This window comes from Mesocricetus auratus, unplaced genomic scaffold (genome assembly GCF_017639785.1).
Source record: "Mesocricetus auratus isolate SY011 unplaced genomic scaffold, BCM_Maur_2.0 Super-Scaffold_15014, whole genome shotgun sequence".
Lineage (NCBI taxonomy): Eukaryota > Metazoa > Chordata > Mammalia > Rodentia > Cricetidae > Mesocricetus > Mesocricetus auratus.
The window spans coordinates 31,072,522-31,097,260 of NW_024429186.1; the positions used below are offsets into that span (position 1 = coordinate 31,072,522).

The 24,739-nt window shown below is 47.5% G+C and overlaps 1 protein-coding gene across 2 annotated transcripts in view; it reads right to left on the reverse strand.

Moving 5' to 3' along the window:
* Positions 1 to 24,739, reverse strand: part of Ift43 (intraflagellar transport 43) — a 75,700-nt gene that overhangs the window by 43,922 nt on the left and 7,039 nt on the right. For both annotated transcript variants that reach the window (XM_040742711.1, XM_040742713.1), the window contains exon 3: positions 2,963 to 3,027. In XM_040742711.1, coding sequence (XP_040598645.1) covers positions 2,963 to 3,027 — 65 coding nt within the window. The remainder of the gene's footprint in view (positions 1 to 2,962; positions 3,028 to 24,739) is intronic.

Here is a 24,739-nt window from a genome sequence, read left to right on the forward strand (position 1 = left end):
CTACAACTCACTTTGGAATGGTTCAGGAGGATGAGGGAGATGGCGGGAGAAGAGAGGGGGAGGAAGGGATGAAAAGGATTGGAAAGAAACATGTCCTGCTGTTGGTTTTTTGATTCTGCTCTAATGCTGGGGACAGAACCCAGAACCTTTTGCATGCTAGGCAAACTCCCTTCCACCGAGCTACATATCCAGGCCAAGGAAACCTCTGTAACATGTTGTTTTGAAGACAGCTGCTCAAAGAAAATCTGATTATGGGTGATGTCTACTCTTTAAGACTGCACATCTTTAAGACAGTGTGCATCTTTGTATGTCTTAAATAACCTTGGTGAGTGGCCATCCCACTGGTGGAGTGAATATAGGTTTGGCCTACAATGAAGACTTAATACAAGGTGCTAAACACAAAACAGACTTGTAAGCCCACCGTTAGCAGGGAACTCTGAACAGACAGAGTACTTCCCCTGTCAACTTAGAGCCACCCCCACTCCACTTACTTCATCTGTAAAATGGGACTAAATAAAATGTCCAACAGTACCCTTGGTGTCAGACTAGCCGAGGCTAGCTGGCTCACACAATGAATCAAACTTCTAGAAGCCACAAAACCCAACTGTAGCGGAACTGTTCAGTCGGGAAACTGCCCACCGCAGAACCGGTGAAAACCAGAGGCTCCCAGTGCAGGTGGCAGCCAGCACTGGCCAAGTGACAGCCTCCTATTTTATAATCCCAGGACTAGGAGAGAGCTGCACCAACACATTTGCAAGCACCGCTGTTAGAATACTTTAGTTTCTTACGGCACAGGGGATCAAACTGGGGCCTTGCACACGCTAACATGAACTGCAGTGCCCGGCTGGGCACTCCACTGACTGTGCGCTTTTCCTGTGTTGTGTGTTGCAGCCTCAGAGCAACTCTGTGCCCTGAATACCGCTGCCATCTTACAGGGCTAAGTAACATCCCCAAGTGTACACTGCCACTGAAGTATGTGCTACAACCAGAATCCACACCCAGGTGTGTCTGGATCAGACGTCCACGGCTTTAAGTTGATTCCTATGGGCAAGATCGCAGACGACCAACCGTCACGTGACCATCAGTGTGCAAACCGGGCTCTTTCGAGAGTGGTAGGAAGAAGTGGTGGACTGTTCTCCTTGACTCAACATAAGTCTTTTGGAAACGTTCCCAGAGACGAGACATGGATGCTGTCCCAGATGGCTCAAGAGTTCCATCTCTGTCTAGACTTAACACGCTCGTCACACTGGGGACGCAGCTCAGTGGGTGGAATACTTTCATCTAGCAGTGAATGAAGCCCTGGGTTTGAGTCCTGCCACCGTGCAAGCCAGGCGTGGTGGTGCACACCTGTTATCCCAGCACTCTGGAGGTGGAGGCGGGAGGATCAGACAAGATCAAGGTCATTCTTAGCTACATATTGACCTAGAAGCCAGCCTGGGCCACAGGGCAATCTGTCTCAAAAATAAAACAAACAAGTCCAACATGGCCATGCATGACTTTAACCACAGCACTAGGGAGGCAGAGGCAGGTGGATTTCTGGGAGTTCAAGGCCAAGCCTGGGCTACTTATACAGCAAGTCCCAGGCTATCCAGCGTTACAGAGTGAGATCCTGCCTCAAACAAACAAAGGAACACACAAAACCCAACCAAGAAAATCCCATAAAGCTCCCTTTGGAAGCCTGACATGCCCATGTTAAGACACCTAAGGACACCAATATTCAAAACAACCCTTAGTTTTCTAGAGCTAGATGTACTCCCAAAAGACCCTTTGAGGAAAGGCATAAGCATCACTATCTGCCAGAACACTGGTAGAGAAAATGGTCAAAGCCATCCGAAAGGATGAGGACAAGAAACCCAATTATCACCATAGCAGCAGCATCCAGCATCTACCCAGTGCCTCCTAAATTCGTCTTTCTCTTCTGTGAACCCGCTGATCCTCACAGCAGTCCACTGAAGAAGGAGCTGTTTTAACCCTACTTCCCTGCTCAAGGTCTCCGTGGTGTAACATCAAGCACAGCAGGATTTGAACCAGGCACTCTGGTCCCAGAGTCTGTGCCTCTTGATCACCGCGCTCTGCCATTTCTCAACATGGAACCACAAGGCGTCTGACACGGGCGTGGAAGGGCTGGGGTGGGGAGTGGAGAGTAGGGGTGGGGGTGGCTATCAGAACAGCACCGGTCTTTGCTTTAACCCCTGCACTGCCCAGGCAGAAGCACTGCTGTGTCCACCCAGTCAGAAGCACTGCTGTGTCCACCCAGAGGCTCAAGGACCATGAACACCCAACTTTATCCGCTGGGTGAGGATGGACCGAGCATCCACAGCCCCCACAACCTAAAAGGGATGCCCGGGTCTGACACTGGTTGTTCCTTCTAGGAGCTCCAAAGAAGAAGAGAGGATGATAAGACAATGTTGACTTGTTGTGAACCAATGCTGCAACCAGCTCCCGGCACCGGTTTATGATAAACGTGAGATGCCAACTAGGCGGTGATGGGACACCTGTCCTATTCCTCACACATGAATGATGTGTCCAATGCAGACAGGTGGCAGAGTTCATCCACGGTAACTGGCAGGCCATTCCAGCATGCTGGAGACAGGAAGGACAGAGCAGGGCTGGACTTTGAAAATGGCCGGCCAGCAAGAGGAGTCACGAAGGATGGAATAAATCAGGGGCCCACTGACATGGACCTCAGCAGAAGCAAGTGACACAGAAACTGACTGCTGTCCATGGTGGGACGTCGGTGGTGTGGAAAGGGGCTGTTAGGAGATACAGGGCTTGTGAGGTGGAACGGGAGAAAAATGTCCTAAAATTGACTGGGTGACAGTGCAGAACTGTGCCTATCCTAAGAACAATTATATTGTACACTTAAACGGTGTGTGACTTACCTCAGAAAGCTTACGAAAATGACGACACAGGTATGCCACACCCCCCACCCTAGCATGCCCCCAGGGAGTTGTGTACTCACTTTGACACCTTCACAGAGTCCTCTGCCCAGCCTCCCTGCCGCCGAGGTGGCTTTGGTGGGGGAGTCTGTGTGAGAGAAGCCAGAATGACAGTCACTCAGCTTGTGCCTCCCAGCACTACAGAGCACCGGGTTCAGGTCACCTAAACCAAGGTAGCTCACTGAAGCACTTCCCCGATACAAATAGGAAAATAAATTCTAATTTACTGTGAAAACCGTACTGTGGTCCCTCCTGGTGGGTGTGGGAATCGGCACACTGTTCCTGGTGGACAGATGGCAGGTGTGAACCAAAGACTTCACATATTCAAGACCTTTTTTTTTCCAGGCCAGGAGAGTAAACCCAGGGCCTCATTCATACTAAGTAAGTACAAACTCTACCGATGAGCTGCATTCCGTGTGTGAGTGTGTGTGAGCGTGTGCATGTGCATGTGTTGTGTGCGTGCATGCGTGAATGCCCGTGCGTGCATGCGTGAATGCACGTGCATGTGTGTGAGCGTGCGTGCGTGCTTGTGCCTGTGTGTGTGTGTGTGTGTGTGTATGCATGTATGTGGGGGGTGGCGGGTGTGCCGTGTGTACACAGGCCCAGGAGCGGCACTGGGTGTCTTCCCTCAATTGTTCTCCACCTTGACTTCTTCAGACAGGGTCTCTCACTGAACCCGGATCTCACTGAGCAGGCTAGATTGGCTGAGCAATGAGCTGTCTTTTCCTCCCTGTAGTTTCAGGACCACACTACCACGCCCAGCTTCTTATGTGAGTTCTGAGACTCTGACGCTTCACCTACTGAGCCATTTCTCCAGCTGGCTTGTGCCTGTTAAAGCAGCAGTTCTTTATTATTTTTTTCTTTAAAGATTTCTTTATTTTTACTTTATGTGTGGGGATTCTGACTACATGTATGTCTGTGCACCACATGTATGCAATACCTATCATGACCAGAAGAGGGCATCAGATCCTCCTAGAACTGGAGTTAACAGACGGTTGAGAGCCACCATGTGGGCGCTAGGGGGATGGAACCCAGGTCTTCTAGGAGAGAAGCTGGTGCTCTTAACCACAGAGCCATCTCCCCAGTCACAAGGCAGCAATTCTAAACCCAGAAACTTGTCCTAAAGACATAGACACGAAGAACACATGTCATTTCTGTGTAACCAACACTTGGCAGTAACCAAAATGGACAGCAAAAAGGAACTAAATAAAATGAAAGAATAGATACAAAATAGTACGCAGGTAATGCAAAACTATATTCTAAAAATAACCTCCAAGTTCATACACATTAATTAGAAAACCTATTTCAAAACAGTAGGAATAAGGATCTGCTTTGCAAAGACTGAATGCAAACTTCTTAGTTCATTAGCTCTACGTACATGCTAGGAACTCCTAATCAAGGGCGATTTAAATTTTCCATCCCTGTGCTGTCACGAATTCTCTGACTTTTAATGGTCTATTTATATTACTTTTATGAGAATAAAAGTAATAAAATGAAGATTTAAGAGTAAGGTTTGTTTAGCAGACATAAACACGACACTGGCAGGTTCTACTTTCCTCAAGCTATTAGGCCAGGAAGCAAACACACTCCCCTAGAATGGACACAATCAGAAACTCTATTGTAAAGATTCTTACCCAGCACGCCCTAACTAAAAATACCACCCAATAGCAAGCCTCGGCAGCACCTGAGCCGGGTCAAACAGCCCGGAGTGTGTCCTATTTTGAATTACCCAGCATTCTTCCAGGAATGTTTTTTGAAATCTCAGTTTCCTTTTTCCAAGAACTTCACAAAATTGTAACTGTGGCTCTCAGTCTGGAGAGGGGTTCTGATAAATGGACTACAATGGGCGACGGTAAACTTCTACAAAGGGCTAGGAGGTTAAGCATTTCTCTTTATGGGCCACACTGTCTCTGGTGTAACTACTGAACTCTGGCCTTGTGGAGAAATAGACAGTTTAGATACTCAGGCAGGCAGGTATAGCTGACCTTCAGAAACAAAACAGAAACTCTAAAAGCAGGCAGTGGGCCAACGGTAAGGGGGAGCATGTGGTTTGCTGGCCCCTGGACCAGAATGTCATGTCATTGTGACCTCCTTTCTGAAGCCTGATAGGACCATTTGAAGGAAATACACTTTCAGTATGCCTGCGCACCTTTATGTTTTTGATGTTTTGTTGGGTTTTTTTTCAAGGCAGGGTTTCTCTGTGATTCCCTGGTTGTCCTAGAAATCACAGAGATCTGCCTGAGTGCTGGGATTAAAGGTGTGCACCACCACGCCCAGCCTGCTGTTGGTGGTGTTGTTTTAAGCATGGAGATAGGTTTTCCTTTCCAAGCATTATAGCAGTGCCCAGACTGGCAAAGAAGTGTTCCATTTACATACAGGATCTTTACGTGATATGAGCCAGGGCCTGCTGGAAAGATTGACAAGGATCCAAGCCCTGGAATAAAATGCCTGCACCTCACTGAGCACTTGGAAAATGTAAAGGGACAATTTAGTGGGGGTTAAAAAAAAAGGGCTCAGCTTTCTACATTAGAGTCCGGCAATAGAGCCAGAGGAGGGGCCTGCATGTCTGTCCAACCCAGAGCCAGAGGAGGGGTCTGCATGTCTGTCTAACCCAGAGCCAGAGGAGGGGCCTGCATGTCTGTCCCACTTAAAGGGAATCTTAAATACACAAGTGGAAGACATCTACCATCTGTCCCGGGAAGAGGGGGGGGGCAACGATGCACTAAGGGGTTACACCCTTGCCTCTCTGTCCATCCAACGAGCCCATCTGCGGGCTGGAAGAAGCAGTCATATATCCCATGCCCCATTTTCTGTTAGACAAGGCTGAGTAAATCCCAGTGTACTGGACCCAGGCAGAACTAATTAGAGCCAGGTATAATGATGCATGCCCCAATCCTAGCACTCAGGAGGCTGAAGCAGGAGGATTCCAAGTTTGAGGGCAGCCTGGATTACACAGCGGGACAATGCAAAGAATCAGCTGGATTGAGCCGCAGAGGCAGGGGGGTGACAGCACAGAGCAGGACATCTCTAACAACCAACTAGAGGCAGAAGGACCCCAGACTACGAAACACCAAAGTGACCTGCAGAATCAAAGGACCTTGTCTTTTCTCTTGCCGTGCATAAGGCAGTATGATGAGGGGACACAATTTTGAACTGAACTGACCCCCTTGAGATGTTTTAAACTGATGGCAAGGTGGTGCATTTTTGTAATATCAGCATTTGGGAGGCTGAGTCATGAATTCAAGACCAGCCTGGGCGACACAGAGAGACACTGTCTCAAAAGAAAGGGGCTTGGAAAAATGGCCTGGTGCCTAAGAGTGCTTGCTGTTCTAATCAGAAGGACCAGAATTCCAATCCCAGGACCCACAAAACAATCGGATACCTCGTGCACACTTCCAACCCCATCTCCGCAGACAGTGGCAATGTGAGGCTAACTGATGCTGGCTTCCAGTCCAGCCAAGGAAACTCAAACTTCAGGCTCAGAGACGACCCTGCTTCAAAGAAATAGGTGGGGAGTATGGACAGGTGGTGCCCTCTTCTGGCCTTCATGTGAACACAGGTTCACATCCACACAAGCTCATACGTGAACACACACAAATCTCTTAAAATTAAAATATAAGGGCTGGAGAGATGGCTCAGAGGTTAAGAGCACTGACTGCTCTTCCAGAGGTCCTGAGTTCAAGTCCCAGCAACCACATGGTGGCTCACAGCCATCTGTAAAGAGATCTGGTGCCACCTTCTGACCTGCAGGCATACACTCAGACAGAATACTGTATACATAATAAATACATCTTTAAAAAATAAAATATAGGCCAGGCGGTGGTGGTGCACGTCTTTAATCCCAGCACTTGGGAAGCAGGGATAGGCAGATCTCTGTGAGTTCGAGACTAGCCTGGTCTATGAGAGCTAGTTCCAGGACAGCCTCCAAAGCCACAGAGAAACCCTGTCTCAAAAAAGTCAGGGGGTAGGGGGATTAAAATATAGAATAAACCAATCTGCCTACACCCCTCTCCCTGTGCCCCTGGGAAAAACACTGTACATCTCTCTACTGGAAGATGGGCCTACGTATCCTGTGATAATGCAGTGTGGTCATTAATTGGTCGCCATGTTTTGTTTGGCCACACAATTTCCTTTGTTTTCAATTTATGATACCATCTAAGAATTGGAAGGTTTCCACATCAAAAGTCAGTTTCCAGCTGCCTTGACAAACTAGAATATCCAGTAACGCTGGGGCTGAGCGGGAGCCGTGCCCTCGGGCAGGGACGTGCGTGGCAGTTAGCTGCTGTCCTCACCTCTGGCTTCTTCCTGCCAATGTTCCTTCTGTTGCTACTGTACTGTGTGGCTGTTTTTATCCCTGGTACAGAATTCTCTCTGTGTTCCTCTGTTTACCAGAAAAGGGTAGAGGGGGCTATGCAGTGTTCTGAGAAAAACAGGCAGCTTGATCTTTTCTTTCATGCCCAGTGGGAAGAATGAACAACTTTTTGATGAAGCCATTAATTCAGTGGTTCTCAACCTATGGGTCGTAAACCCTTTGGGAGTCTCATGATCCTTTAACGGGGGTCGCATATCAGATATCCTGCATATCAGATATTTACATTAGGATTCACAGCAGTAACAAATAACAAAAGTTAGTTTATCGTTAGGGGTCACCACAACATAAAGAATTGTATTAAGGGGCTGCAGCATTAGAAAGGTTGAGAACCGCTGCTGTAGTTGAACCTAGCCCTAGTCTAATTTCATCCCTGAGGCTGGTGCAGCTGACACCTGGGTGTGTGGTCTCCAACCATTTCTCCGCTCCAGGTACTGAGAAAGAGAGAATGAACTCAAGCAAAACCTGTGAAGTTAAAGGACAGGGAGTGTCGCTCTGTGGCCAGGCCAGGGAGGAAGCTGACTCCTCTGCACTGTCTCTTCTCTACGCTGGATGTGGGTTACAATGACAGCAGGGACAGAGAGTGGCCTGAGAAAGGGTGGTGGAATATTGGGCAGTGTGGTAAAAGAGCAGAAGTGATAGAAACTTCTTTGAAATGTAGCCTTTGAGTAATCCCTAAAAACGGAGAGGGACTGAACTGTTTTCAGGATGATTAATTACGCAAAACAGTGCCAGGCATGTCATGACTCTCCTACAATCACTGTCACCACTATTACTAATGTCAACACAGGAAAGACCAGACCGTAACCAAACACACAATCATTGAAGGGGAAATTAAAGGCAGACGCCTTTTAGGCAGGCTGGATCTCCTCGGTCACTGCAACTAAGGTGACATGCTTCACCTCTAACCAGGCCCACCGTGGGTGAGTGAAGACCCTCTGCTCCTATGGGTGACGGCCACCGTTCTTCTCATTTTCCCAGTCACAACACGGCACCCTTGAACGAGAAACAAAAAGCCTGCCACACAGCAATCATTCCTCCATGCCTAGCTGCTTGATATGTAACTCTAAAATAAAAGGGTTTCTTCACAAATGGCAGAAGCCTCCCAGAGCTGACGTAATCTACCACTGTGGAGGCTGCTCCTCATCTTCCTCAAACGCTGGAGCAGCTGGGCAAAGGGGCATGCAGAGGAATCCTCCAGTAGACAGGTAGGCAGCAGGAGTCCTGCCCTCTAGGGTCTGGGCAAGGCTCAGGAGGCACTGAGGAGGATGGTAGGAGCCTGAAGAAGGGTGAGGCCACTGTGTCAGAGAAGACGCAGTGGGTGGACGGGACTGAGGCAGCTGTCACATTGCATCCAGTCATCCTGCAGGAAGATGAGCACAGCTGTGTAGCCTGCGTCCTCCTTACCCAGGTGCTAGCCTGTCCAGAGGGCATCTTCACAGGCACACCCGGAGCTATACTTCTGGGGTTGCTCTAATCCCAGTGGAGGTGACCAGTTGGAACCACAGGAGGTGAAGAGAGACAGGCGGCACTCAGCACTCTGTGAAACCAGAACCTGCACACTCAGAAGTAGATGTTCATCTCCTGGTGGGGAATGGTTACGCTCTGGGTTTACTACTGTGACCAAGAGCTGGAAATGGTCTCCAGGCCTGTAAGTCCTGCAAGGCCACATAAGCATCCTGGTTGGATGAGACAGACTTCATTAACCACTATTCCAAATGACAAGGCTCTTCTACAGAGTTCAGCTTTATTCCCTGGGCACTACCCTGGTGCAGAGACAGAAAACTGCACCGTCCTTGTCTTTAGATGCTCCTAGTTCTATGAGGCCGACACAGGCGGGGTAAATGTCAGGTCTGTGTGAAGTCTATGTGGACAGACATCAGGAGGCCACAGTTGTGGCAGAGGCAGACATGACTTCAGGAAGGTGCAGCGCTCCAGTGAGGCGAGGCTGAGACGAGTCTCCCTCAGGCACAGGGCAACTCCAATCAGTGCTGCCCTTTCTTGTCACCCTGGTGGTTCATGGAGCCGCTTCGCCTTGGGGCATCTTAAAGACTGCTCCAACATGCACGCTCCAAGTCCTCGGTACACAGTCGGAGGCCACAGAGAATGGTGCCAACCCAGGACACACAGAGGAAGGCCAAGTCAGGGAAGCATTGTGGAGAAAGCAGCCTTGCCCCGAATTGGAAACACATGGGAAGGGCTTCAGATGCAGCCCACTAGAAGAGCAGTTGCCTCGTTGAATCTGATCCTCAGTACTGAAAAAGGCAGGCAGGCAGGCAGGCAGGCAGATGGACAACCCAGGGGTGTGTATGTGACAGCAGGTATAGTGATACATGATAGTGATACCAGGGATAGCACATACTCCAAGAGTAAATGCTGCTGCTCCATCATTGTCATACTCAGGGATGCTGGGTAGATCTTGGAGACACACCCCAAGCATTGACATGGCAAGCAAAGGGCCATCAGGTGTGCCCTGCTAGTACTGCCACTTCTTAAATTAAGGGCAGATAGTCTACTTGACATGGAAGTAGGTGATTGGCTTCAGATAATGCAGTTTTAGAAGGTCTGCATGGACTGTTCACCCAAACCCTGGTGACATCTAGGCTCCATCTCTAAGAGTCCCAAGACCCTCTTCCTGGGACAAGCTGAAACACAGGATGCCCTGAGACTAAGCCACGACTACTGCTCCTTCTGGAACCTGTGTGCCTTTTGGAGGTCACAACTCAGAGGCAGGGGTCCTGCAGTCCTGAAGGCCCTAATGAGCTAAATGCTGAACTCCAGCTACAATCATGCCTCTCCCACTGGGGCCATAGACCCCTCTCCATCCCAGCTATGAGGTCTGGGTAGGACCAGAAGAGACATGAATGTGTGATTTATTTTTTCTAAGCTTGTACATGCCTGAGTTTGCTACATAATGACCCACTCATTTAATGGGAAAAGTTGGCTGTGGTTCCTCTTTGGAAGGAGACACTCAGTCTTCAGGCAGGCTAAGATGATCATCACACTGTTTCCTTGGAGCCCATCAACTGCAGAACTTGCCTGGAGCACCTAGGAGGCTAGCGCTCTCTGTTCCTACAGGCACTCTGGAAGAGACAGCCATGCTATTCCTGTGTTGAGGAGTTAAGAAAGTACAGCCCCAACAACCTGCAGTGCCAGAAGAGAGGCCTGACCCTCAAATTCAAAAGTACCAGCTTATTCTTTAAAAATGACTCTGCTTCTGAGATCCAGAGGCAAGACCCCAAGACATCAGTCGGAAAAGTCATTTCCAACTTTGGCTGACTTATTGCCAGATGACAACACACACACACACACACACACACACACACACACACACACACACACACACACACACACACTTTTTGTAAAGAGGAGTCTTGAATTATGTAACACTGCAAAGGACAGAAATAAGGCCTGGTGACAGTAGCCCTCGGGCAGCCTCCCTCTGTTCTCTCTGGAAAACCAAGTCACATCTCGAGTGTGGGAAATAACCAGAGCCTGCTGGGACTGCCACTGATGGGCGGAGGGGGCAGGACCCTGCATAGCTCCTGAAGAGAAGCAAAAATGTGCTGTCTCCAAAAATAAACCCAGGGCAGGAATGACTGTGAGTAAAGGGTTGCGAGCACGTGACCACGGCTGCAGTCCTGAAATACCAGCGTGCTACAAAAAGGAGCCCGTGAGAGGCAGAGCGCGGGAAATTCAGGAAGCGGCCTCTTTATATGGTCTCATCCGAGTGGGCCAGGATTCAACGAACTGGAATTACCATGTCAGAGGGAGCCTCTTGGGCCAGACTCATTTCTGATCTTTATATGGTTCCCCCAGATTCCTAAGATGCCGACACACAAAGATGCTGCAGTGCCAAAAAAGGAGCCTTTTGAGTGTGGAGCCCTCACACACACTCTCAGGAGTTCCCGAGGAACCCCACTCCCACCTACCCCCCAAATGAGTCAGGATCACCTGAGTTCTCAATCCAGAGGTGATGTTTCCAAATGCCAGAGCAAGTGCACACAAACACCCAGCCGTCTGGTGAGACCTAGTGCAAAGTTCACACCAGCCATCCTCAGTGTAAAGCAACAGGTGCTCACACTCTGCGGGGGCCACTATCCATTCAGCCACTCTGCACTCCTATGCTGGTACCTGGCCAGGGCTCTACCTCCCGTCTAAACCCTGGGTCTCAAGCTAGGACATCTTAGAGCTGAGTTTTCCCACAGTGGACTTAGGGTCAAGGAGGGCCATGGATCATCTGAGCTTTCAACTGAACCCTTGTGAGAGTAAACACAACTCTCTTTGTGAAAGAACAAACTGAAATGGACCTAGAAACACATTCTATTTTATGAAGAAGAGAGACAGAAACCTGGGCATTAATGGGCGCCAAAGCCATGGGTGGAAGACTGACTGGGAAGAACTGGGTGTTTTCATGGTTCCAAAAGAAAAATTGAGTATTAGTTGCAAGGACGCAAAGGCTTCTTCAGGAAGGCCATGTCTGTCACCACCCCAGCTCAGCCAGCACACTTCACAGCAGTAACAATGGGGCCTGGCATGCCATCTCTTGAAGCACAGAGCACCACCCCGGAAAGATTCCTGCCAAGAATGCTCCTCTGGAATCTAATCAGGCCTTCCGATCTCATTTCCAGTAAGCTGGAAATCAGGTAAGAGAGGAATATGCTAAATGACACCAGGAATAAAGAATCTGATGAATCGAGAATGAGGAAACCTCAGAGTCACCTGTTAGATCTCTTCAAAAAAGCCTAAGTCACTCAATGGGGGATGGGGGAAAAAGAGCTGCAGAAAAGAATTCAGGAAGTGTAGTTCTTGTATGGATCCTGGATTTTTTTTTAAACACCTCATTATAAAAAACAATTTGAGCAGGCATGGTGGCGTACACCATTGATCCCCAGCACTGGAGAGGCAGAAGCAGGTGGATCTCAGCCTGGTCTACAAAGAAACCAGCCTGGTCTACAAAGTGAGCTCCAGAACAGCCAAGATTCTGTTACACAGAGACCCTGTCTCAGAAAAAAACAACAGACAATAATTTTGTAGACAGAAAGTGAGGAAACACTGAGTAACAGATAAGGTTGGGAGTGACTACACTGTCAGTGTGACAACTAGTTCTTCAGGAAATGCCACTTTGGATAAATGGTGAAATGTTGTAACTCAACAAAGACTATACACAAAGCATAATTCTTCTATTTTAAAATAATGTCCAAGTGATAATATAAGCAAACAGGGTAAATGCTAGTTATAGTTGGGTCTAGTAAGGAGTGCAGACTGTACCTTGTACTATTCCCCCCCCCCACTTTTCCAGAGGTTTCTATTTGTCATGAAAAGATGACCCAATCAGGGAGGAAGCCACAGTATAAAGTTCACGTCAACAAGGAGCAGAAGAGTGGAGCTGGTGTGGAGGCAGCCACGATGTGCAAGCTGTCCACAGTGTGCTGGCTCAATTAAAAAAAAAAGTGTAACTGCAGCACAGAATTCTCCACTTAATGGCCAGGAATTCCTAATGCCACAGCCAGAAAAGAACTTTCCACCAGACACAGCAGGTCTTGTGATCCCTGACATGAGCGGAAGATGTGGGGGAAGGTGCCTCCATTGCTTATTTGGTCGTGTTTGCTGGAGATTGACCCCAGAGCTTCAAGCACAGTAGGCAAAAGTTCTACCCCTGACATACAACACCACCCCACATAAGCTGTTAGGTAAAATTACCTCTCTATTCCTAGAGAGAGTAGCCATAATTGATGGTGAATGCCATCTTATGAATATATACACTATGAAATTAGTGTAAAAAACACGTGGTAGAAAGAAGATTTGAGTCACCCAGCTTCAGGTCTTTGCCCAGACACTAGCCAGCTCCATGATCCTGGGTGAGTTAGAAGAATCCCTTCTGTTGTACATCCCATGATTCTGTAGGGCTGTGAGCTATAGTGTTTTGAATTCTTGGAGCAGGTACCTAGACCAAACAAATAAACGAGATGCAATATTGGTAGTCCACATGAGTAGCTATGAAGAAAATGGGGAGAAATAAGAGACATAAAGCATCAAGACTTGATCATAAGTGTCACTCTGGACACAGAAAGGATATACCAGTGAAGGACCAGTAAGGATTATGACCAATATGTGAGGGAAGACTGTTTTATTGCATCTCAACTCAGTGAAGCCCCTCCTACAATATCAAGTTCACAGATGAGGAGGTAAGGCTAAGGTTAACTCACCTAAAAGGTCAGTAGGCAGTAGAACCTGCCCCAAACCAGCTAAGACTCCTTGACAGCTATGTGCATGCCAGCTAGGACATGGTGTTGAATGTAATGGTCACAGACAAGTCAGTCAAGGCTAGCCTCAAGCAGCCTCCAAACAACTTGATCAATGTATCTATCATGACATTAAAGAGAAAACCTGAGAAACCAAAACAAAACTTCGTTTTCTACACCAAAAGAAAGAGGTTCCCAATAATGAGGTAAATGTCCATAATACAGGAGGATCGCGAATGGTTTGGGCTAACCTCTACTCTGCTTACACTTGGCTTACATTGAGGGAAAGGTTAAGGGTAGAGGCAGGATCAGAAAGTGAGGCCCAAAATAAACCATGACAGCTTGAACACTGTGCCAAACGGTGTCAGGTTCATACAATGCAAAGCTGTGCATTCCAAAAACAACTGTGATTTACTGTGAGCTCCAGGACAGCCTCCTTATCCCGAGTGTACTAGCTTTGAAGAATGAGGGAATAAACAGAAGGGAGAGAAGTGAGCTCACCAGAAGGAAATAAGGGGGAAAGCTGTAGAGACAGAAGGGAGGAAAGAGTCTGGGTTCAAATTTTACAACTGCTTCTTTATAGGTCTGTAGCCCTGGGCTGGTCACATCTTCACTAAGTGTACTTGTGTAAGGCGAGGAAGGTTGCAAGCCCCTTGAAGGTTTACTGTAAAACCCTGGCAAACCACTACCACTTCGTGTCATGAGTGTATACCATCACGAGCAGCAACGCAACAGTGACCACACCCCGGCTTTGGAGGAGACATTCTTCACCACCGGGATAAAGACAGTGGAAAGGTTTTGGTAGCATCATAGGGGTTAGCATTGCATATGTCCTGTTCCAGAATCTAATAACTATCTACCTCACTTCATAAGGGAGAAACCAAGGGAAACCCAGGCACTTCTCTCACTGGATAGTCACTATGATACTCAGGAAGCCATGTTGTCTGACAAGCGGGCTGGTGGCACTCCACCCGGAAGCCATCAAACTGGCGACACTAAGTTACTCCTGGGATACAACTGCCAGTAGTTTTTGAAGACACTAAAGGGAACATATTTCAGCCCTGCAAATCATGCTTAAAATTCACCCTGGGTTGGCCCATCTTGGACAGTATCCCTGAATTATATCCCCTGGGTCCTACTGAAACCAGCTCTCCCCATCCTCTTCTGGGGTCCACATACCTTCCAGGCACTAACGAAGGAAGACGTGCCCAATTCCCCTGTACATTTTGCCACTTGGCCAACACAAACATTCTTTTCAGTTTTCATCATAAATCAAAACCTATACATTTTTGTCATTCTCTTCACTCTTTTCCATTTGTCCAAATTAATCCAGCATGTGTGTAGCGAGACATGTGCACAGGGTGGAAAGGGTGTGAATTCCTGGCCCTCTAAAAAGCTACCCCTCCCGGCACCTGTGACTCTGTGACTCTGTATAATCAGTCTAGACTTGCCACCTCAACCCGATCCAGAGTAGAAAAACTAGGAGCCAAGTTAAGAGCAGAAGCATGCTGGGAGAAACCTGAGCTCCTGTGTGGTTCATCAGGGGTGACCACAGAAAAGAAGTAGGGGTGGCTGCAGGGAGCAAGCGATCCCTGGGCTGCCTGCCCCACTGTGAGACCCAGAGCAGACTGCCAAGCTCCGCCCTCACTCTGTGTCCCAGTGGGGACTCGGGGACATCAGGTTGTACACTACAGTCCTTTATCTTGTTCAGCCCTAAGAATTCAGTAGGAAACGGTCAGCACACCGCAAAGACAAGGCTAACGTTTCTGTCTGGCCACTCCCCATCATCTCAGAACTGTCCTGTGTGATCCTCCCAAGACCTTAGATTGTTATACAATTGTTCCCCAACTCCTGAATTTCATGGTCCCTCAATATTTCAAACAGCAAAATTCCATATGAGGCTTTGGGGTGTGGTTAGAAGTACTAGACTGTTTTTGTTGTTTTGTTTCTTGAGACAGGATTTCTTGTGTAGCCCTGGTTGTCCTAGAACTCACTTTGTAGACTAGGCTGGCCTCAAACGCACAGAGATTCTCCTGCCTCTGCCTCCTGAGTGCTGGGATTAAAGGCATGTGCCACCCCTGTCGAGCTAGGATTTTTTTTTAATCTTGCTAAAAATTGTCCTTAAAAAAAAAACCACCATTTTCTCTGACTTTCATTTCATTAAAATATGGAACTATATAATATACCAAAATTATAAAAGGTACAAACCAAGATGACAAACTGTCCTAAGTTTACACTGAATTAATTTACTTATGGAAACTTACACTTTGGTTCTTGGTTTTGTCACTTGCTAAAAATATGCTCTAGTGTTGGGAGCTGCTGCTGCCTCTAATGCCTCGGGCAAATGTCTCCTCTCTGACTTACTTTTATTTATATGATGCATGTTCTGCACTGCCTGATGTGGGTGCTGGGAGCCACACTCCAGTCCTCCAGCAGAGCCACAATCACTCTAAGCTACTGAGTCATCTCTCCAGCCCCTGCCCTTTCCTTCTCCAACACAGGCTGGACACTGCTCCCAGGTGACAATGGACTGTCACAAAACCATGGCCAAGTGTTATCACTCAGTTGATCAACTCTGTCACTTAGCAGGAGCCATTTGAACAGCACACCCCAATCTCTCCAACTCGTGGGACTTTATGGATTAACTTTTCAGAGTGCCACACAAGTTCAGTGACTTATGGAAACCCATTTGCTAAAACAAAATCCAGACAGAGATGAATATAACCCAAGTGTCTATAATGTAACAGCACAAAGTCTCACATCAAAACAAAAACTACCAGACATGTGAAGGGAAGAAACTCATGATCTATAGTCAACATTAAAAAGTCTAGGAAAAACACTGACTTCACATGACCCAGATGTTGGAACAGTCAAAGGCTTTAAAGAAACAATTATAGATATATTCAAGGGGCTGGAAAAATGGCTCAGTGGTTAAGAGCATATACTGCTCTTGGAAAGGACCCAGGTTCAGTGCCCAGCACACACATGGTAACTCGAAACCATTCACAAACTCCAGTTCCAGGGGATCTGCCTCATTCTTCTGACCTCTGAGTTCACCAGATACCTACACTGCTCATAAATAAATCCAGAAAAAAAAACAAAACTCAGACACATTAAAAATAAGTATGTTCAAGGCTATAAAGGAAAAGATGGTCATAATATATGAGTAGGTAGGATATCTAGGTGCAAAACAGAAATTATGTTTTTAAAAATCAGGGGGGGGGGACCAAATAGCAATTTAGAACTTACACATAAACAAACTGAATGAAAATTCCAGTTAATGGGTTTAACAGCAGCTTGAAAACAGCAGCAGGAATAAACTGAAAGGCAAATGATCTTAAAAGATGAACAGAAGGCTGGAGAGATGACTCAGTGGTTAAGAGCAATGACTGCTCTTCCTGAGGTCTCAGAGTTCAATTCCCAGCAACCACATGGTGGCTCACAACCATCTGTAATGAGATCTGGTGTCCTCTTCTGGCGTGCAGGTGTAAATGCAGATAGAATACTCATATACATAAAATATAAAAATAAATCAATCTTTAGGGGGAAAAATCCTAAAAATGGAAGGAAGGAAGGAAGGAAGGAAGGAAGGAAGGAAGGAAGGAAGGAAGAAAAAAAGAAATGCCAGGTGATGGGAGTTGCCTAAGCTACAGAGAAACTATACCTAACGGGAACCTGATCATCAAAGGAAACCCAAAAGACCTCTATAAGTGTTCTAATGCACGACATCACAGAAGACGGAAGGGGACAACAGGACTCACCCTGCAGTGCAAGGTCCCCACAATGTGTGCATGTAAGTTAGGAATGCCTGATCTAGCTTCCCAGAGCAGCCACTGTAAGAATTACATTAAAAGCTATACACAAGAAGCCAAGGACAGAATGAAGACGGGACATCATTCTCTATTATACTGGACAGAAGCATGTGGCCAGAAATGTTTCCGTCTGGCACTGATTACGCTCAGCCTCAGGAGTCGTCTCATGTGAAGAAGCATCATGGCTAAATGAGTGTTTCACTATCAGCCTGCTCCGCAGGAATTACTGGCATGCACACAAGGAGAAGAGGTCCAGCCTAGCTATCGGTCTCACCAAGGCTTACCAGCCAGCGTCTCCTGGTTCCTGAGCAGACTTAATTCTCTGCATTCACCATGCGTTCTCTCCATCTCCTGCCTCCCCTAAATCCTAGCCTCCCCAGCCAGACCCACCCCCGACTTTTCTGTTTCCCTTGCAAGTCTTTCAAGTTGAGCCTACTTCATCAAATCCCACAACAGAATGCCTCTACCTCACTCCCCCAAACTCCTCTAGACCTCGACTCCTCTCAACAGTTACAAATGTGTTTTCTGAGCTCATGCTATTCAGTCAACAAATCTCTTTTATTCTCCATCTTGGTCACTAAAAATTGCCTAAGTAGACAGTGATCATGCTGGTTACTTTTACTGTCACATGGGAAGAGAGAACATCAGCCGAGGAATTGTTTAAGGTCTGACTGGCCTGTGGCTGTGTCTGTATCTCGATTGATAACGGAAGTGGGAGAGCCCCGCCCATTATGGGTGGCACCATTCCTGGGCAGGTGGGCCTGGGTAATATAGTAAAATTGACTGAGCATGAACAGGTAAATGGGCAGAGAGTGAGAGAGAAAGAAGTGTTCCTCCATGGTTCCTGCCCTGACCCCTCTCAATGATGGACTATGACCTAGAAATGGAAAGATGAAACAGACCATCTCCCCAAAGTTCTTTTAGTCGGTGCTTTATCACAGCAACAGAAAGTAATTAATACACTGACCAAAAACCAAGGCTAACTACCCACTAGCGGTTCCAATTCAAGACAACTCACAGTTCAGCTCATCCGTAACCACTCAACTTCCTGAGCTTCAAGCCACAGTGACCTTGCTGCAACTGAAACCCTGGTTAGAACCTGAAAGTTTATATCCATCCTGAAACATCTAACTACTACAAACTGTAGTGCCACTGATAAATTTTCTTTAAAAAAAAAAAGTACAAAAGGGAAGTTTTGGGGGGAGGGGTTGTTTGTTTAACGTTAATATGTGAGGGGCATTGGGCACCAGAAATTGTAAGAGCATCCTGGTACAGCCTGAAGCTTGGAGTACTGCCTTAGCTCTGCTACATCATCTCCTATGACTACTCCAACTGCCTCCATGCCTCTCCCTGCCAACACACTCTCCATTCTAGACTGTTCTCCAGCGTAGCTGCCAGATTTCTCTTCCTAGAAGACAAAGTCAATAATGTCTTTCTCTGCTCAACATCTTTGTGGGCATCCTATAGCACAGACAATAAGTCCGGCTATTCTAACACAAGGACTTATGTCAACTTGATATACAAACAAGAGTTATCTTAAAGGAATCAACCTTAATTAAGAAAATGCCTCCATAAGATCCAGCTGTAGGGAATTTTCTTAATCATTGATGGGGGAGGACACAGCCCATTGTAGGTGGTTCCATCCCTGGGCTGGTGATGGGTTCTATAAGAAAGCAGGCTGAGCAAACCAATAAGCAGCGCCCTCCATGGCCTCTGCATTCAATCCTGCCTCTAGGTTCCTGCCCTGTTGAGTTCCTGTCCTGGCTTCCTTCCGTGAGGAAGAGCAATGTAGAAGCATAAGCCAAACAAACCCTGTCATGGTGTTTCATCACGGCAATAGAAGCCTAAGCCAGCCTATATCCAAACACACTACAGTGGTCCCCATATGCCCTTCTGCTGTCCCCACATCAACAGACTCCTAGTCGTTTACTTCCATGTAGACCAGAGTTGCCTCCTTTCTGTAGAGATGTCCCTGTTCCTGGGCTCTCAGGGGTGTCAAGCGCTGCTGACCCTCCTTTGTAACATTCTCACTTGCCTTGGCTCGTGCATACCCCAGATGCATGCTTCTCTCCTCTCCTCTCTGGTCACTCAACAACTTACCTATGTGTTCATTAACTGAGGGTATGTCTCAGCTGCTGCCTGTTCCTCAGCTTGTCATGGGGCCTCTTCTCTTCTGGTCCTACAAACTCTCTGAGAACACAGCTTCCGCTCAACCACCTGAACGTTAGTGATGTCAGCCCTGAACTTGGCATATTCAAGCACCACACAGAAAAGCCTCCTGGGCATCACCCACTGGCAGTCCCTCGGGTACCTTGAGCTGGCACACACTAGTGATCTCAAAGCCCTGCTATGCTTTTCTGTTCCTTTGACCGGAACTGAGGGCCAGGGCCAGAGGAAGTAAAGTAGGAACACTTGATGGCCTAAATAATTACACAAATTACAGATATACACTGGGGGAGGAAAAAAAAAGTCAAAGGACAGTATGAAAGTGCAATGAGGGGACCAGCTTTTATTTTAAAACAGCAGCATGCAATTTGAACCAAGAATAACTAGCAGTCAACCCAGCAAAGAATGGGGGTGTAGGGCTGGGGAGATGGTTCGGTGCATACGCCTGCCTGCTGTGCAAGCAGGAGGGCCTGAGTTTGAATCCCCAGCACATATGTACTAATAAAAGCCAGGCATGGCTGTATATAACTGCAACCCCAGGATTGGGATTGGAGACAGGTAGATCCTGGGAGCTCACTGGCGAGCCAGCCTAATCAAAATGATAAGTATCAGGTTCAATGAGACCCCTTATCTGAAGGGAACAAGGCAGAAAAGTGTTAAGGGGGACGCCTGGTACCCTCCCCTGACCTCGATATGGGTACAAGTAGCTGTGCACATGAGCACTCACACAACAGTATCAGTAATTATTCTGATCTATGAAATGACGTTGTTTGGGGGTGGGGTAGATAGAGTATGTAGACAATCACAGAAGCAACGTAGAGTTCAGCTCCACTGTGACTGGTGACAGCTCTGAAATGAGGCTGGAGATACACAAAGACAACCCCACAGGGCCGAGTGGGAGGAACGTGCACCTCACATACACGCATAATTTTGCTATCACCGGCCTGGAACTCACTATGTAAAACAGGCTGACTTCACACGTACAGCATTTCTCCTACCTCGGCCTCCTGAGTACTGGGATTTCAGGCATGAGCCACAGCACTCAGAATTCTTTTTTTAAACTTCTGAGAACAATGGGTACCTATTATGGGAGACATGGTTGTTTGCAGTACTGGGATGGAACCCGGGGGGATGCATATTTTCAACTCTAGCTCCTGCGTGTGAACTGCTGTGTTTGTACAGGATGACTCTGGCTGAGCCTCAGGATGGTGGGCGTACGAGGGAAGGACCAGACAGGGCCTCCCCAGGGACCTAGATGACACTGAAATGGCTCCAACCATCTCTCTAATTCCATCTTGTTTTCCTTCACAGATGCTGTCTGGAGCCAGGGCTTCTGAGGAGCCTGCTCTGGAAGCCTTGCCTAAACAGCAGTCGGCTCCCATTACAACACAAGCATCTTTACCATGAAAATCTTCTCCAACCAGATAGAGATTCCTGAATACATGCCAGCAGTTCACGCACGCCAAAAGGAGGCAAACCAACTTCAGTGTTACAGCAGTGAGATTAGTGCTCAGTGTTACAGCAGTGAGATTAGTGCTCAGTGTTACAGCAGTGAGATTCGTGGGTCTACCTCAGAGCTTTTCTTGACCGGCTGACACAAACACAGAAGAGTCTAAAGAGAAGGGGGCTGGTCTCAAACCCAGGAGCACTGGTGACCCCCAGCACAAACCCAATTTGCCATACTCTGTCCCAGTCTCCAGATTGCCCCTCCCTTTACAGGAGAAACCCCCCTTCTCTTCTGGTGTTAAGTGAGTCTCAGCTCAACCCTGGTTTCTTCCGGGAGAGTCTCTCTAGGTGTCCTAATATTAAGTCTCTCAGCTAGTGACATCTCTCTCTGATTTGCTTCCACTTGTCACAATTTCTTTGCAGGCTCCCAGACCAAGGTTCTAGAAGACCCTGTGACCATGAATATACAAGACCTGGCACACAGAAGGCTTTCAACCAAGCTTTATAAGTGAATGAATGTTACCTTTTATTCAAGGCCACTGAAGTCACCAAGGTCACTCCTGTCCTCATTTCCTCCTCGTGCCCTCAGAACTACTGAAGGACGTGTCAACAACTAAGGATCATTCTTTGGAAAGGGGACAATCATTCTTTGGAAGATAACAGGACAATAGTATAGGCAGGCGTGCTCATAGAGGAGACAAAATGGGTCTCCACAGATTCTCTCCAAAGATTCCCATCCAAATATTGTCTTTCGTTTTGTTTGTTTATTTGTTTGTTTTGGGGAGGTTGCCCTAAGGACCAGTTAGTTTTGTGAAATATGAACATGTACGACTCTTGATTAGAAATGCAAGTTTAGGAAAAATTGATGACAAGTTCTAATTTCTCATGCTTCAGATAAATGACAATAGTAGCTGCATGTGTTGGACACTGTTCTAGAGCTGTAATACCTTCTCTCAGTTAACCCCCAGGAGCCTGATGAGGTAAGTATCACCATTATATCCACTCAGCAGATGAGGAAACAGGCTTAGTATGGTAAGGAACTTGTGAAGAGTTTCACCTAGCCAATGGCAGAGCTGGGGTTAAAGGTAACACGACAATCCTCACCTTTTGCGACAGACAATGACACAGTGACTAGCCTCTGGTATATTTCAGATGAGGAAGAGAGTCTTAAAGACTTGGTGAACACCGACTTTCATAATGGATGAAGCTAAGAGGAGGGTGCTGTCCTGAGGCAGCCAGAAATCTTTGAAGACTGGAGTTGGAGAAGACTCTGAGACACTGATTTTGAATTGTGAGCTCCCCTGACATGACATTCCCGCCCACACGGCAGCCAGGCCCGGGGATGGGTCAGTGATGTACATCTGCCCACCCAGGGGGAGAGCCCAAACTGAGGCATTCGAAGTATGACATAAATATGAAGTGTGGAAAACGCGTTCCTCGTGAACAGCTTCACATCAAATTCCCCGCATCCCTCTTTGGCAACGTTATCAGAGGCATCATTCAACCCGGCAGATTGGAGAAGAGGCTACGAAAAAGGCTGAAAAATGTGGCCAATCATGAGAGTTATTTTTGTGAGAAAGGAGAAAAATGTCACCAAAAAGGGTCAGTAGATAACCCTATTGGGCTGAAAATAGCCACCCTGCTGGCGGACCAGTCGGGGAGCAGGCAGAGGACGAGGGACTCGAAACAAAGTGCCTCAGGACTGCCGGCGGAGTGAGGTGCCGGGGATGAGGAAATTGGCCTAATTTGGGAACATGAGTCCAGCAGCATTTCTCAGATTCCTGGGCAAGTTTCTGGCTAACTCTGAGCTCTGTGTCCTCAGGAGGAACACTGAGGGGATTGGGGAGAAGGCACAGCTGTGACTCAAACGCTGCTCTCTCTAACTAGATGAATACAGGTGACCAAACGAGGACTTACTCCCTCTGCACAGGACTCCAGGTTAATCCCCCCACCCGTGGTGTCTCTGCTCTCTCCAAAGCCCCTTCTTCACTTGGGGCGGGGGGAGTCTGTACACACACTTGGCAGGGTGGGTAGGAAGAGGGTACAGAGTGGCCAATTACAAGCAGAGATGAGCTGAGGGTTCCTGAGTGAGGTAATGGTGCCTACTTCAAGAGGCACCTTGAGCCTTTCCTGGGTTGCTGCATGGGCTTAGCACACAGGTACCAATGGTTTCTTTCAATGGAGGCTCTGATGTCTATCTGCAAAACAAAAGTTCAGGCCAGAAGCCACCTTATATAAGCAAGGGAGAAACACACATCCATAGTTAAACCACCCTTGGAGCGTTTTGCCAAAGACTACTCTTGCCCAAACTCAGTGTTAGCATAACTGGATGGCCCAGGGCTTTTCTCAAAGGAGTTATGTAAGAATCATTTGAGTCAGCAGAATGGCTTGTCGGGTAGAGACACCCACTTTCGACTCTCACAGCTGCTTTTCCTCAGACGCACTGTAGAAATTCCAGCAAAGCCCTCTCCTAATTTAACTTACTGCCAACTTGATTTACTAACTGAAAAACACACCTGATCCGAGTCTAATCTGTGACCAGTGACAGACAGACAGACAGGCAGGCAGGCAGGCAGACAGGCACCCACGGGCGCGCACGCGCACACACGTACATACATACACACACACAGACACACACACACACACACACACACACACACACACACACACACACACACACACACCCCACAACACAATGGTCACAAACCTTCTCAGTGTTCCACAGTTCTTGGGGGCTCCATGGCTAGATACTATGTTGCCTACTCTGCTTACATTGCCCAATGTGATCTTCATGACAACCCTAAGGAATCAGGCACTAATCCAGAGAACTGGGACAATGGCTAGGTTGGTAAGTGCCTGCCACACAAACATGAGGATTTGTGTTCGATCCCAAACACAGCACCCATGTAAAAGCCAGGTGCAGTGGCTCACATCTGTACTTCAGGAGGGCAGGGAAGTCAAGGGGGACAGGCAGATCCCTGGAGCTCATTGGCCAGCCGGTCTAGCTGACTTGATGAATTCCAGGTTTAGCAAGAGACCCATGTCCCCAAAAATAAGATGGAGAGTGATCAAGAAGACACCCAATATCAACCTCCAACATACAGATGCTCACTCGAGCAAGTCCATACATCCCACGCACGCATGAAAGCACAGGCACACACACAGACAGAACATGGCACAATTCCAAAGGACTCCCAGCCAGTAGGATGACAAAGGAGCTCATCTCCCTGTTAATTCAGGAAAACCAGGCAGCTACATTCTTTGAAACCTAAAGAATGATCAAGCGAACCAAAAGACCTCTCCCCCTCTCTCAGTGCAGGTCAGGGTCCCATCACTGGGGTTGAGCTGCATGTGCCCCACAGGCAGAAAGTCCCTAAATGGTGACCAAAATGGCTGGGAGACCAAGAGGAGAGTGTGCCAGGCAACTCACTTAGGCATGCTGGGACACATGACAGTGTTTTCATGGAGTCCCATGCAACTTTATGGAATTGGAGAGGAATGTGAGGAAGGGAGTTAGTAAAAAATAGAAGTCTTTCCTTTCTATCCAAGTCTATTTAAAAATTTGTGTTAAGTTCTAATTTTTAATGTCAAGTTAGTTTGTATCAACCTGTGTGTGTGTGTGTGTGTGTGTGTGTGTGTGTGTCTGTCTGTCTGTCTGTCTGTCTGTCTGTGTATTCATGTCTACATCTCTATATGTTCATGGAAACCAAATGTTGGTATCAGGTATAGTTCCTGAATTGCTCCCCACCTTAGTTTTTGAGA